This window comes from Erithacus rubecula (assembly GCF_903797595.1).
Source record: "Erithacus rubecula genome assembly, chromosome: 6".
Taxonomy (NCBI): domain Eukaryota; kingdom Metazoa; phylum Chordata; class Aves; order Passeriformes; family Muscicapidae; genus Erithacus; species Erithacus rubecula.
The window spans coordinates 52,417,656-52,433,643 of NC_136688.1; the positions used below are offsets into that span (position 1 = coordinate 52,417,656).

Sequence of the window (15,988 nt, forward strand, 5' to 3'; positions counted from 1 at the left end):
GAATCCCCTTTGCTTGGAGCCAGCCTTGCAGTGACAGAAGCTGCTCTGTCTCCCAGGTGAGCCGCTCTCCAGTCTCTGTCCAGCTGCTGTCCATCCTCCAGAGCCTGCTGCACCTGGAACCATCTCACCACTCCAGCCTCCTGCTGTGGGAGTCCTTGGATGCTGTAGTGAACAGAGCCCTTTTACTCGCCAATGATAGTAAGAATGACAAATCCATCCAGCCCTGCACATTCTTGTTTTCCCTTGACCCATAAAAGTCTTTCCCCAATGTGCAGGAAATAATCTGTGGGACTTGGTAAGAGCTGAACAGAAGCTGGGACAAAGCTACATCTCTGTATAAGGTCAAGTGAAGCTTAATTCATGTGGGTGGCCACATTTAGCAGTGGGCTTGGGATTCCCAGTGTTGTTTATATGGTTAATCCCTGAGCTTTGGCTCGTGGGAGTCAGTGGGAATCTGTGCTCACTGGTATTCTGCCACTGGTGCTGGCCTGTCATGCTGGCAGGCATGCTCAAAAGTGTTTGTGGGCTGGGCACATGGGAAGGAAGAAGCCAAAAGTGTAGTTATATAAAGTGACAGCAGGAAATGGGCTCTCCATGGCTCCAGATCTGCTGCTCGGTGAGGGTTGAATAGCATGAACCAGCCTGTGGCCCTCGTTCCCTTCCCTTCCCTGACCCTGATTCCTTTCTCTAGTCCAAGGGAACACAGTTGAAGAAGTCATTGAGAGGCTGCTGTCCATCAAAAAACATCCAAGCAAGCAAAAGCGAGCTGAGAGCCGCCTGTGTGGGAGCGCAGCTGGAGGCGCCCAGGGAGAGCCAGAGCCGTGTGCACGGGCAGCTCGGGGTCCAGGGGGATCATCAAACCCCACCAGGGCACCAGCAACATCCTCAGGGCCACTGGCCAACGAGAAGATCTCATCCTGCCAGTTCACAGCCTGCTGTGCTCTGCCAGAGAAATCTAACCCTCCTTCCAACACTGCTCCCAACCCGGCACCTCCAGCCCCACCACCTCTACCCTCTGGCACAGCAGCCATGAACCCCACAACCCCCATGACAAATATACCTCCAGCCCCTCCACTGCCTGGCATCCCTCCCCCTCCACCCCCATTGCCTGGCATAGGGGGTGTTCCCCCTCCTCCTCCTCCACCACTGCCTGGCATGGGTGGTATCCCTCCCCCTCCACCACTGCCTGGCATGGGTGGTATCCCTCCCCCTCCACCCCCACTGCCTGGCATGGTGAGCATTCCTCCTCCTCCACCATTGCCTGGCATGGGTGGTATCCCTCCTCCTCCTCCACCACTGCCTGGCATGGGTGGTATCCCTCCTCCTCCTCCACCATTGCCTGGCATGGGTGGTATCCCTCCCCCTCCACCTCCACTGCCTGGCATGGGTGGTATCCCTCCTCCTCCTCCACCACTGCCTGGCATGGGTGGTATCCCTCCCCCTCCACCTCCACTGCCTGGCATGGGTGGTATCCCTCCCCCTCCACCCCTCCTTCCTGGCATGACAGGAGATCACATAGAAGCCGTGGTGGCCTCCCAGTTCAGCTGCCCCCTTGGCCTGGGCAGGCCTCCCCACAAGACAGTGAAGACACCAACACTGAGAATGAAGAAGCTGAACTGGCAGAAGCTGCCCTCCAACGTGGTGAGAGGTGGGTGCATAAAGTCACTGCTGCTTTAGGGGTGCTTTACATTTCTCCTTTTGGTTCCCAGGGGAAGAAATATTATCTTAAAGTTTGTCAGATGTGGTTGACTCTGTTTAGATACAGAACTTCCCTGATTTCTTTGCTTTTGATCTACAGAGTTGATATAAAAGTAACATAAAACTACTAATGTAATAGTAACTATTTTAACTGAACTAGTACTTTGGAATAGCTTGTTTATAAATAAAATACTTTGAACTTAAAAGAAGAGAAAGGGATGGGAATATTTTCCTAATTCACTAATACGTGCCTTAGATCAGGCTCTGATCTGAGTTCCTGAAACTTTTATTACCCAGCTCATCTGTGTTTGTATCTGGGTATATTAAAGTCATGAGTAAGAGTGCATGGGAGGATCACATCACATATCTCTTGATTTTTGGGTTGCATTTCCCTCTACTAGTGGATTCAAAGTGGAGCATGAAATGTGAGAAGAAGCTGGGACAAGCTGTGTCAGCTTTGTCCTAGACAAGTAAGGCTTCCACTGCATGGAAGTAGGCAGAGGTGAAATCTAAATAAGGCATGTCTTCAATCACAAGAGCATAAAATGTTGGGAGTATTTCAGTAGAGGCTCCTACAGGCATGTTAGGGTGATGATTTTATTTTAAGATATAAGAAACTGAAGTATAAATTAATTCAAGCAGTCCTATAGCCAGCATTATACAAGGAGACTTTGAGTATAAAATGAAAAATGGAGAAGGATACAGTCATAAAATATCCAAGTTGTGCCCAGTCCCTCCGTTAGGATGCAAGGAAGCAAAAATAATATCAATGAGGGGACTAGAAATGAAATGTCTGAGGTCCTTGTCATGCTGATCCAGTTTGCCCACCACGGAAGAAAGTGCAGTTTTACAGGGAGGGGTGAGGCTGTACAGCCTCTGTGTGCCCAGTGCTGCCTCCCCTTACCAGGTTTAATTACTCCTCAGGCCCTTTGGATCCCACCTGTGGCACTTGCCCCTCCTCAATAATGACCATTTATCCAGGACTAATATGTCTCTTCTTATTTCATTCAAGTTCTGAAGGGTATCACTGCTAGCAGCTCACCTTGCCCCAGGCACCAGGAGCTTTCAGCTGTCCCTGCAGCCAGTCTGAGCACTTTGTATTTCTTGCAGAGAGCCACTCAATGTGGGCTTCTGTGAGCAGCAGCAGTGAGGAAACCATAGAGCCCAACTACAGCAGCATTGAGCAGCTGTTCTGCTTCCCACAGCCAACCCCCAAGGAGAAGACAACAACACCAGTGAAGGCAGAGCCGAAGGAGGTGAGGAGGCCCCTCTCGTTTTTTGAGTAAAGATCCCTGCAGACAGCTCATCTAATATGAGATATCTTCTTTTTCTTTAATGAAGATCACTTTTTTGGACTCCAAGAAAAGTCTCAATTTGAACATATTTTTGAAGCAATTTAAATGGTAAGATATGGCCAGTTTTTGTGACAGTTGACAAAACTTTGAGCAGGTTTTGCAATATCTGGAAGGTCCTCATGAAATCACTTCTAGCCAATGTGCTTTGGTGATCCATGCTACTAATTCATCTGAACATTCCCCATTTTGTCCTATACTGTCTTTAAAATACTGAGTTAAGGTGTTTGATTATGTTTTTACGTACAACTTCCCCATATGTTGGCAAAGGAGTTACATCTCCATTTTACAGATAAAGTTGTGTCACACACTCTTAGAGTGACCAAAACTGTGAGACACACCTGGAGGTCAAATCCTTCCTCAAATCAGAGCCAATGGGAAAAATAGAGTTCAATTTTCTTTTAAGATAAAAAAATGCTCAGAGACAGGGTCTCAGTTGCAGGATTCATCTCTGGCCTTGAGTCATTTGCTCAGGGCCAGAAATAAGATTTGGGTCATAGCAGGAATCCAGGTTGTCATTCTGAGTTAATTGTGGGGAGATACCTTTTCTTTTGGATTATTGTGACCCTTTACTAGGGAAAGCACAAAGTGCTTGCACAGATAAATCTCTGGGTAGTGTGTGATAGTTGAAAAGTGGTCTTTGGTTGATGGCTGTCTCTGCTCCTCCTCCCTTCAGCTCCAATGAAGAGGTGACTGCCATGATCCAGAATGGGGACCGGACCAAGTTTGATGTTGAGGTTCTGAAGCAGTTGCTGAAGCTGCTGCCTGAAAAGCATGAGGTCAGGAGGAAAACAGTATGCTTGGTTCAGAGAGCTGAACACATAGTGCAGCTCTGCAGTCTTGATTCTTTATTTCTCATTAGATAGAAAACCTGAAGGCCTTCAAAGAAGAGAAATCAAAGCTAGCAAATGCAGATCAGTTCTATCTTCTCCTCCTTCAGATTCCCAGGTAAGGTTGTTGGTTATGAACTCCAGCCCAAGCTGTTTCTTGATTGACCCCTGGAAGTTTAAGTTTCTTTATAGGAAACTCCCAGAACCTCACTGATGGCTATAACTGGTCAAGTCCCCCTTCCACCTCAGAGCTATCCCTTTCCCTGTTACCCTTAGATGAAAGGCTCTTCCTGATCCAGCATCTCCTCTCCCTCTGAAGCAGCAGAAGCTGGCCCAGACTCAGGGTCAGATCTGCCCAGGGAGGCTCCATAACTTAGTGAAAGGCAGGGCCAAGAAGGGAAACTCTTCTCTGTGCTGGTCACAATGCATCAGCAGCACCTACATCCCTGCTGGCCCTTGGAGCAAGCAGCAGCCCCTCGCCTCCCTCCACAGGCCTCAGCTGTGCTTTGGTGTGCCTGTGGTGGACAGCAGTGTTGTGGGGTGCCATGGGCTTGCTGGTGATGTGGGGAGGGGCTGCTGTCCTGGCTGAGATCCCAGTGAGATCCCTTATGCTGTGAATCCATCTCCACCCTCAGCTACCAGCTGCGCATTGAGTGTATGCTGATCTGTGAAGAGACCACCGTGGTGCTCGACATGATTCAGCCCAAAGCTGAAGCCATCCGGAGAGCCTGTGAAGGTATGGATGGCCTCAGCTTATTTCTGGATCTGATTTAAGACAGGAAGCTTTAACCCCCACAAAATTTCCCTGGAACCCTGCAGTGTTGCCCCCAAAACTCCCCTGCAGCTCTGCAATGTTAATACCCAAGCCCCAAAGAACTTCTGTGTGGTCCATTCACTGGTTTGCTGCAAATTGGATGCAGCTTTAGGTATCTCCACTGATGGTCAAAGCCCTTAACAGAACCAAAGATCGTTTTGTTTCACCCTCATCCCTTTTTTCTGCAGCAGATGTGTTCCTCTGAAACACTTTGAATGGTGAAGTGCTGGAAGTTGATCAGCCCTTTCAAAGAGCTGAATTTAGACAGCAGAGCTGGCCCTGCTGCAGCTAATTCATCCATCCAGCATTATTTCCCAAATTAAGAACTTCATAAAGCAATTTTCTGTGCTGCCAGAAAAGCCTACCCCAAACTTCCCCTGAATGTAGCAATGCTTTAGTTGTTCTCTGCCTAGAAATGGAACCAGAAGAAAAAGGTTGTTATTTTGGGTTATAAATTGCTGATGCTCCACTATGGTGAGTACACTGGAAGTTTATAGAATAGATTTTGGCTTCCTCTGGCAGAAACCTTTGGTCCCACTCCTCTGTGAGCAGTATGCTCTTCTTGGCACTGCCAAATGTCACCTGTCCTACCGAGCCAGTTCCCCCAACTCCTGCTGGGGGTTTCTCCAGCTGCCATTACAGCTGTCTGCTGGGATAAATTGAAGTTTCTTCCAAAGTGACTTTCTAGCAGCCCAGTTGTTCTTTTGGAGCTGTTCCTGTCTCAAAGCTGAGTGCTTCAGAAAGCACAGCACTACAGCACCCCATTGTAAGAGCAAGGATAGGGACTGTCCTCTTCATGCCTGGTCAGTAATCACCTCTACCATGAGAGACCAGGAACAGGGTGAGTGTGTCTTGGGTTTTAGCAGCTGGCAGTCAGAACTGCATTCACAGCACAGCTAAATGAAGTTGGCAGGATTACATCTGCAGCCCAGTTATCCTTGCCCACACTGGGAAACATGTAAGGAAGGCAGGACCTTGATTGCTGTTAGTGAGGGGGGTCCAGCTCCAGGTTATTTGCCATTAGGGAATGAGAGGCCAGATGTAGAGAAAGAAACATAAGTCAACAAAGACTTTTATAGCCCATGGAACTGAATCTACATAGAATCAATTCCACTGCTAGTTGAGCATTGGGCTGCAAAGCCAAAATACCAAATTTGATTTAGCAGAATTCATATTACCAATTTTAATTCAGTTTAGGAAATGTTCTGATATAACAGAGGCTTTTACTTACAAGTCCCTTATGTTTCCCAGACCTCCTGACCAGTCATCGCCTGCCAGTCTTTTGTCAACTGATTCTCAAAGTTGGAAACTTCCTGAACTACGTAAGGATTGTTTTTGTCATCTCCTCCCCTCATTACATGTGAATGCTCTCCTTTAGGGTTGTAATTGGATGGTGATGGATACAGGAGTTACATCTGCTGTTTTTTCTCTCTTGTAGGGAAGTCACACAGGCGACGCCGATGGGTTTAAAATCAGCACTTTACTCAAACTAACAGAAACCAAAGCAAACCAAACCCGCATTACACTGCTCCACCATATTCTAGAGGTACCACTGCCAAGTCCTGCACAGCAGGGAAGAGGGAGGGTTTAACCACAGATGAAACATTTCTCCTGCTCTACTGTTGGCTAATGCCACGTGCTCATACTCATATCCTCCCTGGCAAGCCCCAGAGTGTCACAAGTCAGGAGCATTTGAATCACTTTGGTGACTCTGGTGGAGGCTGCTTGTGGGCACTGCTCCTTATTTTAAGACTTGCTCTGCTTCCCTCCAGCATCTTTTCCCACAGTGTCTGCAACTTCCTTTCATATTTGTGCAATCTGCACATAAGCAGCTGCAAACCACAGAGCACAAAGCTGTCCTGGCTCATCTGTACCCATTCAGCCTTTCTGCCTTTCCAGTGGACTTTCCCTTTTTCCTCCAGACTGTGTTCAGGCTTTTTATGTTTCTCTCCAAGCCCCCACAGTTTTCCTCTTCCCTGCAATGCTGTTTTTATCTTTTTTTTTCTCCATGCTCTCTCTGCCACCTCCATTCATCAATGTCCCTCGTTTCAGTTATGCATGTTCAAGCTGTGCTTTAGCTGGCAGTAGCTGCAGCAAGGACTGCTGTGAAAGTAAAGGATGCAAGATTCAAGCCTTTTAGTACCCTTCTGGGACTGTAGGAAGTGTCAGATTGCATCAAACCACAGTCCTGCCTCCCTCCATGCTCAAGAAGAGCTCTGCTTTGCTTTGAACTATGAGTATTTCTCAGGGCTCAGCACTCTTCTGTGTTTTTATAGCCAGGGGAAATGCCTTTCCTCTCTGAATGTGCAAACTACAGACAGGGACAGAACACAGCACAATCAGCCTTCCTGGACTCTTCTGTCCAGCTTCCTCTCAGCTCCTGCCACATACCAAATAACACTTCTTTCTTTCTTCCTCTTCAGGAAGTAGAAAACAGCCACAAGGACCTACTGGAGCTGCCAAAGGATCTTGAATATGTTTCAAAAGCAGCAGGGTAAAATTGTGTGTCACTTCCTTTGAATTAAAAACAAAAATAAATCCCATGCAGATCAACAATGTACCAGAAATTAGGACACACACAGCTGGTATAGAGATTAACAAGATGGCATCTTGCATCTTGAAAGATTTGGTTGATGAATGTTGAAAGCCCTTTAATATATAATAATTCTGCTACAGCTGGCAACACTTAGGACTGGAATTTGCAGAGCAGTCAGTTACAAATGCCTCCCAGACCCTTCTACAATGTGCACTGCCCTTGTGGTGGCAGGAGCTGGTAAAGCCCAGCTACCCAGAATAATTTCTGAATTACCTCCAGGCAGGGAAAGTGAGCTAATGCTGAGCATGGGGGGTGGAGAACAGCCTTTTGGATGGGTGGACTCTTTTTGGCATTCACCTACCCAATACACAGAATTGTAGGCAGGCCTGGCAGCCTTTCCATAAGTGCTGTGGAGGGAAGGTTTTTTTCCATTAGCTTGGACTGTATAGAGAATTCAGAGCACAGGGCTCAGTTCAGTGAAGTGGTGGGAAGCAGAGGGGTGACCAAACCACCAGTTCAGACTTGTCCACTCCTTGGTCAGCTCAAGATGCTGGAGTGTCAACTAATGGCAGGTTCTGTGTGATTTCAGAATTAATCTTGATATTATACGCACGGAGTCCGGTACCAATTTAAAGAAGTTGCTGGAGCTTCAGCGGAAAGTCTTGTCATCAAATGAGGATGTGAAACAACAGTATGAGAAACCCATCCAGGTCAGTAATGGAGCTGCCTTGGATCTCCCCCAATACACACAGAGATGGTGCATGGTACATCTGCAGCTGAGGAGCCTCGTGAGAGGGAGAAAATATTGCCACAGACATGCTCTCAGATTTGGAAATAGGCTGCAATGCCACCCAACCCAAATGTGCATTTGCCAGCTACACCCCAAACCTAGATATCTTTGGTGAGGCCATTTCTTAGGGTGTGTGCCCCAAATGCTCTGTCCATGCTTTTGTGTGACTTCTCACTTTAAGAGAAGATGGTCAGCATCTGTGTGGATCAGCAGAGTGAAGCCTTTTGCTTGGAGTTAAGCTTTGCATGGAGCTTTCCATGTCTTGCTCAAGCCACCCCTGTAAACTGGCACAGCACAGTTGCCAAGAGAAAAGATCATCTGGAAATCTTAATTTCTTCCCAGGTGCTTCCCAAGAGCCCTGCTGCAGTTAAAAGCTGGGACTCAGAGTCCTGCTCTAAGCTCTAACCCTTTTCTCTGTGAGTGCACTTCACTCATTGTCCTCTGGATGGTGTTCTACTATGTGCATTTAATGTGTTTCAGGACAGCATTGATGCCTCCAGAAAGCTGGAAGAAGAATTTGAAACCATTGAAAAGAAGAGAGAAGAACTTGCAAATTATCTCTGTGAAGACCCAAGTAAATTGTCCTTAGAGGACATATTTAGCATCATGAAGACCTTCAGAGATCTCTTCATCCGAGCCCTGAAGGTTGGTGCCTGCACACAGGTGCTGAGCATCCCTAGTGCTGGTGGCTGCCTCCACTCCATGGACAGGGGTGGGATGGGCACCCAAATCCAGGGGAACCTGGTTACAGCCTCCTGCTTCTGGCACTTGGCATGAGGTCCCTCAGTGAAGTGGTATCTGATCCTCCACTGCATCCTCATGCAGTTCTAGTGCTGCTGGGTCTGGCCCAAACACCAGGAATTTGTGATTTTGGTGCAGCTTTAGATAGAGAGTCACAAAGATGCTGTTGGGCCAAATATGCAAGTTTTAGAGAAAGGGCTTATGAAACTTAACCCTTTGCTCCAGCCTGAGCAAACAGGCTCAGAAGGGGGATATGTATTTAAAATGCCACCTTTTTGGAAAAAACTGTGGCTTCAGTATCTGCCACTTTCACCTCAGCTAGGAGCAGGTAGCTGTGTGAGGCATATCACCACTGCCACCTCTGACTCTGGCTGAGTCAGCAGTCCTCTCTCACCATTTTGGTAAGACAGCCCTTATTCCCAATGCCCATTTTATTTATTGGATAGGATAAGGTCAGAATTTCTCTTCCTTCATCTATAGTCTTCTTTCTCTTCATCAGCTTCTCTAGCAGACATTTACCCAACCTTCTCATACCACTGTTACTTCACTGCAGGAAAACAAAGACAGAAAGGAGCAAGCTGCCAAAGCAGAGAAGAGGAAAAAACAGCTAGAAGAGGAAGAGGGGAAGAGACAGAAGGGAGAAAATGGAAAAGTCAGTGAGTATCTGAAATGGCTTAAAAAAATAGAGATGGAGCCATAGGAGCTCTTTGCTGGTCCTGCTGTAATGGACCAGCAGTGGTGATTTATTTTGTAGGTTTTCAGGTGCTGGCTGACTAAAGGCTTTTAGGTGTCTTACAGCCACAGCTAAGAATTGACTTTCCACAGTTGCAGCTGGGCAGAGAAGTTAATTTTAGGTTTGCTGACTGAATAGCAAAGAAAAAAGAAAACCACCACAAATTGAATATTTCAGTTAACTTTTTCTGTTTCTAAACATAACTTTTGAATCTCAGATCTAAAAAGAAACATTTGATTTATCCACTGTTCAAGGTCCCTGTGTGCACTTGAATAATCTTTCTTTACCACAGTTGTCCCAGAAATCTTGCATGTTACCTAAATATGCCTTCTTCTGGATGCAAGTGAAAGACTGAATAATGTAATTGGAAGAAGCTGAGAGGAAAGAAAAATCAAAATTATTTTTCCTCTCAATAACAAACAGGAAATATTTCAAGGTCATGGTACAACCTGGGATGTGTCCAGGCAGAGCTGGTGCCACTGGTGCCAAGCTGTAGCACCAAGACTTGGGAGCAAATCCCTTGTCTTCAGCCAGGATGTGGAGGCACAGGTGTGGTGTAGCTGCCTTGCTCCTGCCCAATGGTTGCTTGTGCTGGGACAGCAGTAGCCACCTGCAGCAGTGGCATCAGTGCAATCTTCTGCTGCCCTGTCTCTGGGCAGCTTTAACAGCCATGTCTCTGTCCCCCAGTCAAGAAGGGGCTGATGAAGCAGGAGGAGGTGTGTGTCATCGACGCCCTGCTCGCCGACATCAGGAAAGGCTTCACGCTGAGAAAGACAAAGAACAGACACGAGTCAGATGCAGTTCCTAAACCCTTGTCTGCAGAGAGCCTGGAGGAAAGCCAGTCTGGTAAGGACACAGACCTGACTGTACTGCAGGTATTCATTCCATCTGCCTCTGAGCCTGAGCCAAGCATGATCCAGCAAGAAGCCTTTGTGTTTGCTTTTGGGGCATTTTATTTAAGAAGGCTTTGCTGCCAGGGCGAAGGAGAAGAGGACCACTTGAACTGTTGTTAGCTTCAAAATTAGCATGAATTTGGAGCAGCATGGCCCTGCATCTGTGTGGATAAACCCTCTGAGGTGCTTGATCCATGTGTCAGCCATGGTACCATGCTGATGGGGCACTGCTGTCATCTCCACATAAGGTCCCTCCATGCTCTCAAATCTCAGTAGCACAGTTTACTTCTGCAGCATCCCATCTTAGTCTACACTTGGGAGACTGAAGAATTCCTTTTAAAAAGATAAGAAACTCTATTTGCAGAAGTACTCAAGTGCTTTAGGTGCTTGTGAGGAGACAGCCCATGAGTTTATCTTTTCTTTGGTCTCTTGACCTCAGTGTCAGTGCAGTTAGGTAAGTCCAAGGACATTGGTCTACCCATGGCTGTCCTAGACCTGCTCTGAAGGGCAGGTTAAGGCTAATGGGCAGTTGAAGTCCTCACACAGCCAAGCCATCAGTCCAGCCTGGTCCAGGACTTCACTGGCAGGTTCTTTTTTCTGACAGAGACTTTCAGGTTTCCTTGCAAGCCCCAGAGCTTCCATGGGAATCAGCCATTCTGCAGCAAAGACACATTAACACCTGCTGAAAACAAATCAGGGGCTTTGCTGAGCTGAAGCCTGGGTGACCACATGGGTATAAGGAGGGCAGATACAGGGAGGATAAACTGGTGCTGCCTCTGCACAGCTGCTTTAGGGTCAGTTCTCCCTCCACAGGCAGCTGTTAACCTGTAACCTCTGCAGGGTAGGTGCACCTTGGTTGAATTCTGGTGGAACTGCAGCAGTGGCTGATTGTGTGTTTTCTGTTTAAAGGAAAGGATCCACAAGCAGCAGGGAAGCAGACTGATGACAAGACCAAGCAAAACAAGGATGATCATCCCTCAGAAAGCACTCCTCCCTCAACCACTGCCCCGATGGAGACAGGTGGAGGTGTTACAAATGGTTCAGCTTCAGGCCAGGTATTACCTAAGAACAATGCTGGAGAAAGTTTGCCACAGGAGTCCCAGAACAAAAGCCCCTCAGTGAGCATGGTGGAAGATGATGGAGCCAGTCAGACCATGCTGGGCCCTGGGATGGAGCAGGCAAACAACGTGGAGAGCCTCCAGCCCAGCACAAAGAGTGGCTCCTTTGCCTTCTCTGTGGCTGACATAGGCTCAATAAGCTTTGTGAGCAGCAGCCCAGCCTGTGCTCTGGGAGAGCAGCTCAGCTGGACTAACAGCTCCATGTTGGGAGGCCAGGACAAGCAATGCCCTACTGAGGGCTCAGACAGTGCCCAGCCTGCTCCCTGCAGTGAGGCTCAGCAGCCAGAGTCACAAGAAATGACAAAGGAGAACGAAGACCCTGGTACAGACTCACTGTTGGACACCTCCCAAGACAAGTCCTTCTCAGAGGAGCCGGCCACTGACTCCTCTTGCTCAGCAACGCTTCCCCCAGAGCAAACCCACTGCGACAGGGAGAAGCAGAGGCCTGCAGGGAAAAGGAAGAAGAAGAAGAGGCACAGCAAAAGCTACTCAGGTAGCCTATTTTATAAATAGCTGTTTTATAAATATCCCTCAGGGGGTGACTTAAATGTGGGAACCTTCCTGATATATTTGTATATGCCTGTTTCTTTCCAATTCAGGGCCCGATGCCCCCTGCCCCTAGAGTCACGCTGTGTCATGCAGCTATTGTAGTTTTTTAAACCTGAAAGAGCTTGAAAAAGAAAAACACAAGCATAGTTCATTCTGGTGCCGTGTATAAGTAGTTTATGAAGTAGTAATGATGAATCAATAATTAAAAAGCCCATTACACACAGCAGTAAAGATGGCAATAAGCACATCTGTCAAGTGTGCTAAAGACAGCTACAAGGCACAGTTATGTGCAAACAAGAGCTCCATTAGGCTCCAGAGCAGTGATTAAGAGCATTTAATACTGGTACTTAATCAGCAATCACCCCCTCTGAACTACTTATAAACACATGAAAGCAGCAACATCCGTGCTGCCTTGGGGTTGTTTGGCTTTTCCCCTCATTGCAACAGCACTTTGCCTGACAGCCTGCCCCAGGGGTACTTTAGGTTTAGGCCCTCAAACCATCACTGCAGAGGTGGGGGGAAGGTCAGTCACTGAAAAAGAGCATCTTGCTCATGCTTCCACCAAGGATCAGTCCTCCAGCTGGGCTGCCCTGCTGGGCTGGGAGGAGCTCAGCTGCTGGAGCCCCCTCTTCATACCAAAAGTCCTCAGGCAGTCCCAAACCTGGGGAGAGTCTCCCAAGTGCTTTAGATCCTACCACTCTTGGGTGGGTATCTTAATCCCAAATTGGAGATGCCTCATAGGGATCAGAGACAGATAAGTCTGTCAGCTGTAGAATTTACAATACACTTTCCAAAGCCTGTTTTCCTGCAAGATCCTGAGGTCAAATGGGCAGGCAAATGGAAAAGCCTCTTTTTACCCATGTTTGATGTTTTTCCTTTCAAGGAGGGTGGAGGAGAAAGAAAAGGAGGGTTTGAACATCCATTGCTGAGAAAAACAGCATAGGTTGAGCAGCTGCCACAGAGGGACTTACCCTTTTAATGCAGCATGCTCCAGGGTTGTAGTTATTTACTTTTCTAAATATGCCACTTTTCCCTAGTTAAAAACAAGCCACAAACCAAAAGTGCTTTCCTAGAACAGTGGTTCCCAAACTTGCTTCTTTGGAGGAGCAGAAGCTGCAGCAGTGGGAGCATCCCCTGCTCCCAGCCCTGGCAGTGCTTTCCTGACACCTGAAATTTGGACTTCTGGCTTAAGAACTGACCCCAGCCTGCAATTGCCACCGGGTTCCCTGGGCATCCAGGGATGGCATCGAGGAGATTGGAACTAGATGATCTTTAAGGTCCCTTCCAACCCAAACCATACAAAGATTCTATGTTCTTAGGAACCTCTCTGCTACTAGACAATATTTTCATCATAAAAAGTTCCCTTTTGTTACCTTGGCCTTGCCATGATCAGATATTTGGTGTCTCTCTTTTGTTCAAAAGCAGAGGTTGAGACTGATACTGGAGATAATAAAACAAAAAAAGATTGTGTGACACAATGAGGTATGTAAACTCACAAAAGTGTTTTTTTTGTGAACTAACCACAGCACTGGGACTTCACAGACCTAATCAGTATTCAACATATCACCTAAGCTTTTTGTCTTTGTGTCTAATCACAAACACATATGAAATAAATTTGTTACTCTGATTTTCACTCTCCGGGGTGTTGATCTTGTGTTGAGTGGAGTCAGTGCTGATCTCCATTCAACACAGGGTCACAGCCCACATGTTGTCCTCTGTGTCAGCAGCAGCCAAACTGCTTCTCCCTGCAGATAATTAAGAGCCATTATTCTAACTAAACAATCAAACTCCATGTGATGAACAAAGTCCTTGCTTTGATCACATTATTTTCTCAAAAACTGTAAAAATGCAATTTCAGTACCTACCTCCAGCAAAGAACATTTGGTTTGCTTGTGGGTAACCACTCTCTATAGCACTATTTAAATATGATTATCTGGAAAAGGGAATAAAGCACTGGACCCAGGGACAAATACTAGCTGGGGTGAGATACCAGCTCTCACTCAAAGCTAAATTCAACTCCAGAGTTAAACACAAGCTCCCTTCATCCTTCACTGATGCTGGCAACATATGGTTGCCCCTTAAAAAGGAGTTACAGGATGAGACCTTGATTTGCAAAACTTCTGTTTTTACAGCAAGTGGAAAGAAAAGCAAGAAAAATCAACAGCTGAAGCACCCACTGTACTGAAATTGCATAGTTACGCATTGTCCTTTCCATGCTGATGAGCATCTCCTGTGAGCTAAATCAATATTATCAAATCCTGCTTTGTCTTGTTTCCTGAAAGGAATGCATTTATGCTCCAGCATCCCCAGTTCCCTGGGGCTGGGAGCCCTGCTGGGAGCCCTGCTCCTGCACAGAGACAGGAGGAATCTGTGCAAGATTTCCCCTCAGGACTTGTTTTGTTCCTGCACCTGGAGCATCACTGCTAGCCAGGGAAAATGGGATATACATTGGGTAGTTACAGCCTTGACTACTCCTGCCCTCCTTTTGGCCCTTTTCTTGCAGTATCATAGGATTACATGAAGTGACAGTAGCTCTGTTGGTTTAAAAATCCCAAGGAAGATTTCCTGCAGGAGCAGAAAATAGTAGCAATGAAGCATAGGTGAGAAGTATGCCAGGACCAGTGGACATGCTGCATTGGAAGGGCACCTGGAACCATGAGTTAAGCTTAACTCAAACTTCTTTTTTTTAGCATACAGGCCTAAAAGAAGTCATATTTGGAAAAAAAAAATAAAAACCACAGTTTCACTTTGTCTTAGGAAGACACAAAAACACAGCACAGAGGAAGGCATGGACATACAGTACCTTTGTGACAGGACCAAGTCAGGCAGGAGTTTCACTGCATCCTTGGCGTTGCAGCAGCAGAGCCTGCCTGGGCTTTGATGCCAGGAGGGCAGAGATGAGCTGCACCTTGAAACCTGCACTTCTCTTTTTCCTCTTCTTCTGTATGACACACAGCAAGGGCAGCAGAAGCAAAACCCCATTTGCATGTCTTAGCCTGCCACAGAGCTTCCTCTTCCAAATGCAGCTCCTGTTGTGATGAGACAGATAAGACAGAACTTGGAGAGATAGATTCAGCAAGCCTAGAGTGTTACCAGGAAATATTTTTTTCCTAGGATCTTCCACTTGATTTCTTTTTTTCTTATTTTATGTTTTGTCCCAAGCATACATGGTCTGTTCAGGTCCCTACTAGCTCTCTTTTGGTACAGGATACTTCTGTCTCTGGTGGATTTGCTGATGTGGAAATTAATGGGTCTCAGTGAAGCCACAGGAATCTTCCTTTTTGTGCAGAACCAGCTGCAGGGATCAAGACTCAAAGCCCTTACAAGTTTTTAGAGCTTCCCTAACAGCAGCAGAGGGCAGGAACAGCCTGTAACTCTGTGATAATATTTCAGAGCAGTAAAAGACTGTAATCAGCTACTGAGTTCTTGCCTCACCTTGACCATATCTTGTTATGCAGCAATTTCTGTAACAATGTTAATGTCTTTAAATGTCAGCTTTTACTCCTAAAGAGTGTCCCACATTATCTTCATGTTCTTGAAATAAATTCTTTTGCTGTTTTTCTTCTGGAATCAAGGTGCTGCTGGTAACATTGTTTGTGTGTACCCTAATAACATCTCAACTCAATTCCAACCAAGTCCAGAAAGAGCTTGAAGAATCATTTTATAAAGGGGACAGTAAAAGAGAGACTGTAAAAGCACCTGAAGTCAAGAGAGTTGCTCTTTGAGTTTGCCTTAAGAATTCCTACAGACCAATGTTCATGTCTGTTTGTAAAGCTCCCCTTTTCCTCCCCTCTGTATGTCACTTGGTTAGGGAAAGGAAAAGCCTTGAAAGCACAAGTCCATAAACAACTGGGCTTCAGCAACTTCACTGCACACAAATCTACTTGATTTATTCTCTAGTAAATAAAAGAAAAACCAAACTGGGAATACAGAC

General features: G+C 46.6%; 2 protein-coding genes across 4 annotated transcripts in view; both read left to right on the forward strand.

Annotated features, from left to right (window-relative positions):
* Window positions 1–15,988, forward strand: part of LOC306802956 (inverted formin-2-like) — a gene marked incomplete at its 3' end in the record, with an annotated part of 40,427 nt that overhangs the window by 22,571 nt on the left and 1,868 nt on the right. Inside the window, exons 7-22 of one of the 3 annotated variants that reach the window (XM_079307693.1) lie at window positions 57–198; window positions 692–1,648; window positions 2,809–2,954; window positions 3,040–3,101; window positions 3,727–3,829; window positions 3,913–3,998; window positions 4,516–4,616; window positions 5,946–6,016; window positions 6,133–6,240; window positions 7,118–7,188; window positions 7,820–7,940; window positions 8,501–8,665; window positions 9,315–9,417; window positions 10,182–10,340; window positions 11,297–11,998; window positions 13,477–13,536. In XM_079307693.1, the coding sequence (XP_079163819.1) occupies window positions 57–198; window positions 692–1,648; window positions 2,809–2,954; window positions 3,040–3,101; window positions 3,727–3,829; window positions 3,913–3,998; window positions 4,516–4,616; window positions 5,946–6,016; window positions 6,133–6,240; window positions 7,118–7,188; window positions 7,820–7,940; window positions 8,501–8,665; window positions 9,315–9,417; window positions 10,182–10,340; window positions 11,297–11,998; window positions 13,477–13,535 (3,156 nt within the window). The remainder of the gene's footprint in view (window positions 1–56; window positions 199–691; window positions 1,649–2,808; window positions 2,955–3,039; window positions 3,102–3,726; window positions 3,830–3,912; window positions 3,999–4,515; window positions 4,617–5,945; window positions 6,017–6,132; window positions 6,241–7,117; window positions 7,189–7,819; window positions 7,941–8,500; window positions 8,666–9,314; window positions 9,418–10,181; window positions 10,341–11,296; window positions 11,999–13,476; window positions 13,537–15,988) is intronic. The other 2 variants (XM_079307694.1, XM_079307695.1) reach the window with 2 other exon arrangements.
* The window catches only part of LOC306802957 (inverted formin-2-like), a 52,914-nt gene that overhangs the window by 2,525 nt on the left and 34,401 nt on the right, over window positions 1–15,988 (forward strand). The window lies entirely within an intron of this gene.